The sequence below is a fragment of the Sinocyclocheilus rhinocerous genome, unplaced genomic scaffold (assembly GCF_001515625.1).
Source record: "Sinocyclocheilus rhinocerous isolate Xijiao unplaced genomic scaffold, SAMN03320098_v1.1 scaffold3388, whole genome shotgun sequence".
In the NCBI taxonomy this organism is placed as follows: Eukaryota; Metazoa; Chordata; class Actinopteri; order Cypriniformes; family Cyprinidae; genus Sinocyclocheilus; species Sinocyclocheilus rhinocerous.
In genome coordinates this window covers 2033-12025 of record NW_015623487.1, presented here as the reverse complement: position 1 = coordinate 12025, position 9993 = coordinate 2033, and the positions used below count along the sequence as shown (strand labels likewise).

Genomic DNA, 9993 nt, shown 5'->3' with positions numbered 1-9993 from the left:
CACGCACTCCTCTTCAGACCGTCAGGAGGACGGCTTAGCCGCCGGCGGCGGGCGAGAGTCACGTCGCGGGCTCCTCCGCTGGCCGTGGCGTTTCCTCCCAGGACCCCACGCCTTCCTCCGGAAATCCGGCTCCTGGCGAGGAGCATTAACGTTAGCCGTCATCGCTGTGGTCGCTGGCCTGGGGTTATCCTTCCGCTGGGAAGGCAGCACGGAAGCCGCCTCGCCATCAGACGCATATGCTTTAATGGCAAGGTGGGCGGTGGTCCTGCACGACTTTGAGGGGAGGCTGATGTCTGAGCCTAGGGTCTTGGCTGCTGTAGGACACAGGTGCGCAGCGACGGTCTCCTCGACTGGGGGAGAGCGCACGTACCCGTGGGCCTCCGCCCCATCCACGTGGGAAAAAATGGCCTGTGTGGCAGAGTGGACGCGCGCTGATTGGGGCGCAGACCATGTTTTTACCAGCTGCTCATGTACGTCGGGGAAAAAGGGGACCGACGTCCTCGAGTCAGCTTTCCGGGTGGACCTGAAATACCAGGAGTCAAGCTTACTCCTGGCAGGCTCCTCTGGAGGACTCCAGGTAAGCTCCAACTCCTGGACAGCCCTTGACAGAACCCTCATGAGCTCCTCCTGGAGGTCTGGGGGCCCCATGCTGTCCGGCTGATCGGACTCCGATCCCGCCCAATCCTCCCTCTCCGAGGCCGAGATGGACATCGAGTCATCCCCCTCCTCCTGGCTAAAGGATACAAACTCCGTTTCGATGTTGGCAGGAGGGCGGAAGCAGTCCTCGGGGAGTGAGACCGGGGAACGGGGCGACCGTTGGGGTTGGTGGAGCGACAAGACGACGCTCCCGTCACCGGGAGGGCCCACCAGCGGCACGCTGGCGGCAGTGGGCCTCATCCCGAATAGGCCGCGAGCCACATCGCGGCGGGTCCGGAGCACGCGGGCCGGAAGGTCCGCGCAATGCCCGCAGTTGGACTCGTCCAGCGCCGCCTCGGCGTGGGCCAGGCCCAGGCAGGCGACGCAGTAGTCGTGCTGATCCGGCGGCTCTATCGGTCCCGCGCAGATCTTGCAGATTGTTGCCATAGTGAATTCAACAGGTGAAGTAGAAGATTCTGACGTAATTGTCGCGTGCACCGCATTTTATACTGCCTCTCGAGCTCGTCAGTATTTGCATGCGATTTGCATACTTCGCGTCAATTGGCCAGTCATTTGGACTGGCGGGAGCCAATAGGACTTCAGGAAAGGTTGGAAGGGAAGGAGTTCCCATAACGGAGAAATATCTCCGTGATGTCTCGTGAAAGCTCGAGAGGGAACTTCTCACACAGCGCTCAACTGTTCCGCCAACAATCCCGAGCGTCTTTTATGCTCGCCTTGTGCCTTCAGGCAGTCCTTATATCGAGTCCTGATACGTGAGTTTGAACGAGAATGCACGCGTTGGCGGTAATGCATACGGACATTATGTGAAAATGTGGACAATGCCAAAATAAAGGTGCCTATTTATACTACAGATATCGATATTTTACGCGTGGCATCGATGCATCATATCGTCAGACATCGTATCTATGTATCGATCCATACCGATGAATCGTTACACCCCTAGCGTGAACAGAGAGTACAGTAAGGGACTTAGAATGCAACCCTGTGGAGCACCTGTGCTCAGAGTTAGCGTGGAAGATAGACAGTTCCCAATTCTCACCACTTGGGGTCTGCTCGTCAGAAAATCCTAAATCCAGTTGCATAGTGGTGTGTTAAATCCTAAATCCTTAAGTTTTATGATAAGTTTGGCTGGGATGATTGTATTGAAGGCAGAACTATAGTCGATGAACAACATTCTCACATTCTCTTATCCAAGTGTGTGAGAGCACTGTGCATTGCAAGACTGATGGCATCATCTGTCGATCTGTTTTTGCGGTATGCAAATTGGAGAGGATCCAATGTGTCTGGCAGGGAAGAGCAGATGTAATATTTGACAATTCGCTCAAAGCACTTCATGATGGTAGAGGTCAGCGCTACAGGTCGGTAGTCATTCAGGCAGCTGACAACATGCTTTTTAGGGACAGGGATAATGATGGTCTTCTTAAAGCAGAAGGGGATCACAGACATCTTAAGGGAGAGATGCTTGTATATCAAAAAGTTTTTGACAACTCTTTTTGCCAGCATAGTCTATATCTGCTTTGTACACAGTTTGTTGAAGAAACGAAACGCCTTTGTCTGTGTTCACTCCATCTTGAATCATGCTCACGGTAAGTGCTTGAGAAACAGCGTCTCTTCCGCGGCTTTCTACTCGTTTTATTTTTTTTTGTCTCGAGCAAGAGACTGTATGACATTCACGTTACATGATTTGACTGATTTTTACATAGAAAGAGCGACAGCGCACCGCATTAAAATAAATTAACATTCATGTTTTCATAACCGCTGGTCAAATTAAAAAATGAAACTAAAATTAAATCATCTTTGAAAGCAAGGGGGCCCCCTGGTGTTTCGGGGCCCTACGCAGCTTGCGCACTTTGTAACATGCATGCCAGGCCTGTAGTTGGGGATGTCACTCTGTAAAGAAAATCGCACATGCCTTTAGACTGAACACGTAATGTGCATGTTTTTATAGTTTACACAGAAACCATAATGGTATTGTTTCCAAAAACGTGCAATTTGAAACCCTTTTTTCAAAAGTTTGCTTTTTCAAGCCCCCAAATCACTGTTATGTTAATGAACTTCCAAAATGCATAAAAAAAATTTCTGTTTTTAGCTGAAAATGGTGTCATGTATATTTCCCATGGTAAGGGAAAAAAAATTGAAGCTAGCCCTTTCAGTTCCAGAGATATGAACCAAAATGCAAATTACATTATTGTTTATAGTTTATATGTCTCTACAGCTTACAGTTTCTGAAGTATGGACATGTTTAGGGAAGAAAAGAAGAAGAAAATTGGAATTTGGTGCTTGGAACCCTATATATATAATACATATGAATTTTACATGTCCCCTTTTAGGACCCTTCCAGTGACCAGCAGGGGCAGCAGGAGGCCAAACAGAGGTAAAACAAACAACAATAACAAACAAAAGTTTTCTGATGCAGATTAAATTACATTAAAAGTTATTGGTCATTGAAAAGTGTTATGTTACCCAATGTTGAACATGCTCTTAAAATATTTAAAATATCTGTTTATATATATTTACATTTAGTCATTTAGCAGATGCTTTTATCCAATGCGACTTACAAATGAGGACAATAGAAACAATAAAAACCAACAAAAGGGCAATAATATGTAAGTGCTGAGACAAGTCTCGGTTAGCCTAACACAGTACACGTAGCAAGGTTGTTTTTTTTCATAATGAATAAAAATAAAACAAGTAGATAGAAAAAGAATAGGGAATGCTAAGTGTTAAAGGGTTTATATATATACAGGTGCATCTCAATAAATTAGAATGTCGTGGAAAAGTTCATTTATTTCAGTAATTCAACTCAAATTGTGAAACTCGTGTATTAAATAAATTCAGTGCACACAGACTGAAGTAGTTTAAGTCTTTGGTTCTTTTAATTGTGATGATTTTGGCTCACATTTAACAAAAACCAATAAAATAAAACCAATAAAAAAAACATTTTTAGTGAATAGTTGGCCTTCTGGAAAGTATGTTCATTTACTGTACATGTATATATATATAGTCAAAAGAATAGAAAAAGAATAGAGAATGCTAGTGTTAGAGGGACTTTTTTTATATAAAGAAAACAAGTAGTAAGAATAGAAAAAGAATAGACAGTACAAGTGTTAGAGGCTATCTTTTTTTCTTTTTCTTTTTTTAAATAAAGAAGACAAGTAGTAAGAATATAAGTAGAATAGAGAGTGCTAGAGTTAGAGGGTCAAATGAAGATGGAAGAGATATGTTTTTAGTCATTCCTTGAAGATGGCTAAGGACTTCTCGGACTGAGTTGGGCAGGTCATTCCACCAGGAGGGAACAGTTAAGGTAAAAGTCTGTGAAAGTGATTTTGTGCCTCTTTGGTCTTGCACTATAATGTGCCATTCACTTGCAGAACACGTGCTTCTAGATGGCACCTAATTCTGAATTAGTGAATTTAGGTAAAGGGGTGCAGAGCCAGTGGTGGTTATGTAGGCAAACATCAATGCCTTGAATTTTATGCGAGCAGCTATTGGTAGCCAGTGTAAATTGATGAACAGAGGTGTGACATGACATTGTTTATACAACATTTAACACATTTTCATAAAATGTAATTCAACACTAAACTTACTACTTTATGAAAGGCAGAATTCATTCAGATGAACCACATTTATTTAGAGGAATTCAGATAATTTGGACCATTTTCACCCTTTCTACGTAATTTCACACTATGTTTTTCTCATTGCCTAATTGTTGTCTAGACGGATTATGTCTGAACAGTTTTAATATCATTGTGACTTTAACAGAGAGACTGAGATGAGAAACTCTATATTGGCTCAAGTCTTGGATCAGTCTGCCCGTGCCAGGTGTAAGTCCATTTACAAACCTTTGCAAGCTATCACTTGTATTGTCATGTAAGCAGGGTTGGGAAGGTTACATTTAATATGTATTTCACTACAGATTACAAAATACGTGCTTTGAAAAGTAATTTGTAACGTATTTGTTGACATCCGCCAAACATAGTATCGCAAGCTGTTTTAGCATTTAAAAGTTTGTTTTGACTATCCATAAATATAATTTAAGATGGGAACAATTGTATTTTGACGAGTCATAATTATAATTCGACTAGTCAGAATGACAATTAGAGATATCTACAATTATAATTGCACTAGTAAGAAATCTGATTAGAGATATCTCCAAATACTTTGACTAGTCAAAACTCCATTTAAGATATCTGTAATTACGTGAGATATCTTCAATAGATGCGTCACATATACGCAAAGGTAATTAGAGATATCTCTAATTCAGTTTCGACTAGTCACAATTATATTTTAAGATATCTGAATCGTACCTGCTCCTAGTTGAATCTGCTGTTGTGTGACGTGAGACTAAATTTACTCAGCTCCTCCCAGAGCTCCTCCCCAACTAATGTTTAATGCTAACTGCTAACAGCATATATAAGTCTGCTTTTCTTGTCACGGAGAGAAAAGCTACTGGATGAAGTGCTTCAGGGATTTTTAAATAATATCTGGATGCAGCCTTATGTGGTAAAAGGTCTCCAGCGTGCATGTGTGTATAGCGCTGTGATTTTAATTGAATCATGTTGCAAAACGGACCAAATGCAGTGTAATGTTCAATAAAGGCAGAAAACCGCAAACTGCTCGTCAGAATTTATTTATTATACATTTAGACATAATGAAGAACAATGGAATTATACAACAAAAACATGAAAAATAGTACAAATGCATGACGGACAAGAACGATGCTTCAGAATTAGATGCAGTCAAAAAAAGGTGAAGGCTGATTTTAAAAAGATTACAATTTAATAAAAGTTTAACTGGCATTGATGAGGTTACATTACGTTGTGTATGGATTCAGGTTTACTTGTGTCGTTATGGCAGCTTGTTTCCGCCATGGAATAAAAAAATAAAGGTAATTTACTAAAGGAATTTTGACTAGTCACATTGTTAATTCCAGATATCTACATTGAAATTCTTCCTAGTCACAAAGCTAAATGCAGATATCTCCAAAGAAATATCTTCCTAGTCAAAAATCAGATTGAGATATCCATTAAATTAAATTGCAGATATCTTTAAATTAGTTTTGACTAAGAATTCCAATTCAAGATATCTCTTAATTTGTGCCTAGTCAAAAATCCAATTCAAGATATCTACAACTGTAATTTGACTAGTAATAAATTACTTTCAGATATCTACAAATGTATTTTAGATATCTTTAAGAAATCATGAATTAAAGATATCTGTAATATAATTATGACTAGTCAAACACCATTTAGAGATATCTTGAATTATAATTTTTACTGGTGTTAATTCAGTTAGAGATATCTCTAATTTAATTATCACTAGTAGAATTGTAATTTGAGATATCTCTAATTAGAATTATGCCTAGTACAAAATCAATTATAGATATCTTTAATTACAATTTCTACTAGTCAAAACTCATTTGTAGATATCCGAAAATATTTTCCAATGGAACAATATCACTAGTCATAATAGCATTGTAGATATCTCGAATGTATATTATGACTAGTCAAAATAACATTGTAGATATCTTCAGTGCATATAATGACTAGTCATAATCACAGTGTAGATATCTTAATTCAATTACAACGAGTCAAAATTGCAGAATAGATATCTGGAATTGGAATTTTGACTAGTCAAAACTAAATTATGACTAGTACAGCAAGAGGTATTTAAAATGGCTTGCCATAAACATAGGACTTGGTTTTTCTTTTGGTTAAACGTTTACTGATGCTCAATAAGGCAACACAATACATTAAGAGCTGGGTTGTGTAAATCTTTTGAATTGGATGAACAGGGTTAACTGTACTTATTTTGTCTTCTGGGAAACATCTTTCATCTTTAAACTAAATAAAAATGTACACGTCATCCTGTTCAAAAGTTTACAACCCCTGCTTTTAATGCATTGTGTTTCCTTCTTGAGCATCATCAGTAAATGTTTTCACCTTCTGTAATAGTTGTGTACGAGTCCCTCAATTGTCATTAGTGTGAAAAGATGGATCTCAAAAATCATACAGTCATTGTTGGAAAGGGTTCAAATATGCAGAAGATGCTGGAAAATCAAAGTATGTGCAGGACCTGGAGGATTTTTCAGAACAGCAGGGCAGTTTAACTGCTCAAGACAAAACAAGGGACTCACAAACAACTATCACAAAACATGAAAACAATCGTGGATCATTCAGGTAACAACAAACCATTAAGATTCAAGGGTATGCAAATTTTTGAATGGGGCCATTTTTAAAAATTCAGTTATTTTGTCTTGTGCAGTATATGTAAACATCTGTTATGTGAAATAACTTATTCAGGACAGTAATAAAACAACACGTTAATAAAAATAATTTATGATTAACTTTTGTTAAAATTATTAAAATTTTGCATATTCTGCAAGGGGTATGAAACTTATGAGCAGAACTGTAGCTTAGGGTGCTTTTGTGTCAGGGTCAGAAAATCACCAATTGCTCTTTACATTAATTGCCCCTTACAGTTCACATTAATGTTTAAATGTAATAAATAATAATAAACAACATTACAATTCAAAGTAATCACTTTGGTAATCTGAAATACTTTACGGATGTAACTAATTTGATTACCACCCAATTAAAATGTAACTAATGAAATAGTTACTCATTTTGCATTTTAAATATGTAACTAAGTTACATGTATTCTGTTACACCCCAACCCTGCTTGTAGGTACTGTATTCTCCACACATCAGATATGGTTAACAGAAGCTCCACCATACTCGCATCAGATATGGTTAACAGAAGCTCAACCATAAGTACATCTCTAGATTGTTCTCATGCATCAAGCTAACATGTTTCTGCTTCTGTTTACCATTTTTGATGTGCTCTATGTATGTACATTGATTTGCTTTCCAAGGATTAACAAAAGACTTGTAGGTTTGGAACAACATGGGGATGAGTGAGGCCCTGTTTACACTATTGCGTTTTCATTTTAAAACAGCGTTTTAAAATAAAAACGATCCTCGTCTACACTTGCATTTTCACTGCGTTTCAGAAACGATCTCCGTCCACATTACACAACCAAAAACGCATGTCACTTGACCTTTCAGGCAGGTACAACAATGAGCATAATGTTATTGTTTACATGATGTTATATGTTATTGTCATCAAGGATATGCAGAGCAAATGTTGGCAGCCACGCCATCATTTTCAAAAGTCTCCGTTTTGGTCCGTTTACACTGAAACGCAACCCCAGAGTTTGTTAGCAGGGGGAAGTCGTGGCCTAATGGTTAGAGAGTCGGACTCGTAACCCAAAGGTTGCGGGTTCGAGTCTCGTACCAGCAGGGATTGTGGGTGGGTGGAGCTCTCTTCCACCGTCAATACCACGACTGAGGTGCCCTTGAGCAAAGCACCGAACCTCCTTTGTGAAAAAATGGCTGCCCACTGCTCCGGGTGTGTGTTCACGGTGTGTGTGTGTTCACTGCTGTGTGTGTGCACTTTGGATGGGATAAATGCAGAGCACTAATTCCGAGTATGGGTCACCATACTTGGCCACATGTCACTTCACTTCACTAGAGTTTTCGAAAGTCGCCGAAGTAGTGTAAACAACAGGCGTAACCGTAGCAAAAGTTATGTGTTTTAAAACGAAAACGCTCTAGTGTAAACGTAGCCTAAATGATGATAGAATTTTTACATTATGTGAACCCTTTTAAAGGTGCTGTATGTAATTTGTTTGACTGTACTAAAGCATAACAATACCATAATATGTTTGCAGATATTTTGGAAACATTTTAAGTTGACTTGTTTCTTTGAAAACAATGCTACAGCCAGTTATTGTAGTTTAAAATGTGCATTCCATGTTGGAATATCTGTTTTTGCTTTGGTATGTGTGATTCTGTGATGCAGTACTCATTTCAACTGCTAGCTGTCAATATTCCATACTGCACCTTTATATTTAAAACTAAAATCTACAGTAATGATGTTGTTGCTTTTTTATTTAGTGAGTAATTTGGCTCTTGTAAAGCCAGATAAAGCAAAAGCTGTGGAGAATTACCTGATACAGATGGCTCGCTTTGGACAGCTTGGAGGAAAAGTAAGAAAGCAGATGAAGCATCATTCATAATGTGTTTAATAATTTTAGAATGTCCGTGTTATAGCATTGAGTGTTGTATCTCTAGATTACAGAGGCTGGATTAATAGAGATCCTGGAGAAAGTCAGTCAACAAACAGAGAAGAAAACAACTGTAAAGGTAAGTACGTTGTGATTGTATTAAAAATCTGTTCTCGAGATTGTAAAAATTGAAGTTTCATAAATCTATAAACATAAGTGTGTAGTTAATGTCTCTGTTTTGTTCCCAGTTTAACCGACGGCGGGTAATGGACTCGGATGATGAGGATGATGACTGATATGCAGGTGTCATGAGTCAGCTAGGCTTTCTGTACTCATGGTACTTTTGGTACTCTGGTCTGCTGACCAGGACATGACAGTGACTGACAGATCAGTTGCCCTGCCCAAAACACAATCACAGCCAAAGTATTTTGATCTGTGGTGATACAGGAACTCTGTTACTGTTTTTCATCTTTAGTTTAGCATATCCTCTTCAATCAACCTTTTGCAGCAATGCTGCTACATATTTAGAGACTTTTTTTTGAGAATACAGTGGACAATTCTGATCTGTTGTTATTGCAGTAATTGGAACTTGCCCCATATCCTTAATTGTGTGGACTTTTTTTGAGGAGACCTATATGTGCAACTGTTTACATAATAAAGGCCTTAAACAAAATTTTAAGAAATTCTTGTTACATCGGTTTCATTGCTTGTAACCAAACTACGTTTTTTTCTCTCTCTCTCTCTGGGCCATGCCACAAAAATACATTTATTTGAGATTTGATGGTGCAAAATAATATCTTTTGTTTTTATTGTTAAAATATGATATTATTTCAGTCTTATGAAATGAAAATCACTTTTCAAAAACATTCCAAACTCATAAGTACCAAGGCATGTGTTTTATAGTTTTTTTCCATGCTGGTAAGCATAAACAGTTGTGGTCAAAAGTTCACTTTACAAAGTGTTAATGATTTTAAAGGTGCACCATGCAGAATTTTCCAAAAGATAAAGTACAGACATTTCTGGGCTGCAACCTTTGGCCAGTGGGTGTGTAGCTCCCTAATAATGAAGCATGGTGCCAGGTGAGGGCATATTGTCGGTGTCTGAAGCTCGGGAAGCTCCAATATCTTCTACTGTATTGGCACAAATACGATTAGCTAATGTTGCTTTCAACAGATTACAAGACTTTGTACTTATATTTTTATGATGACAATTGTTTATTAGTCAGTTAGACTGAAGATGGCTATATTTTTACAGTCATGTGTTAGCAT

General features: G+C 38.9%; 1 protein-coding gene across 1 annotated transcript in view; it reads left to right on the top strand.

The window, feature by feature from the left end:
* Window positions 1–9472, top strand: part of LOC107755283 (programmed cell death protein 5-like) — an 11747-nt gene extending 2275 nt beyond the window's left edge. Inside the window, exons 2-6 of the mRNA XM_016572069.1 lie at window positions 2988–3031; window positions 4420–4481; window positions 8616–8707; window positions 8793–8864; window positions 8974–9472. Of these exons, the coding sequence (XP_016427555.1) occupies window positions 2988–3031; window positions 4420–4481; window positions 8616–8707; window positions 8793–8864; window positions 8974–9021 (318 nt within the window). The 3' untranslated portion in view covers window positions 9022–9472. The remainder of the gene's footprint in view (window positions 1–2987; window positions 3032–4419; window positions 4482–8615; window positions 8708–8792; window positions 8865–8973) is intronic.
* The last annotated feature ends 521 nt before the right edge of the window (window positions 9473–9993 follow it).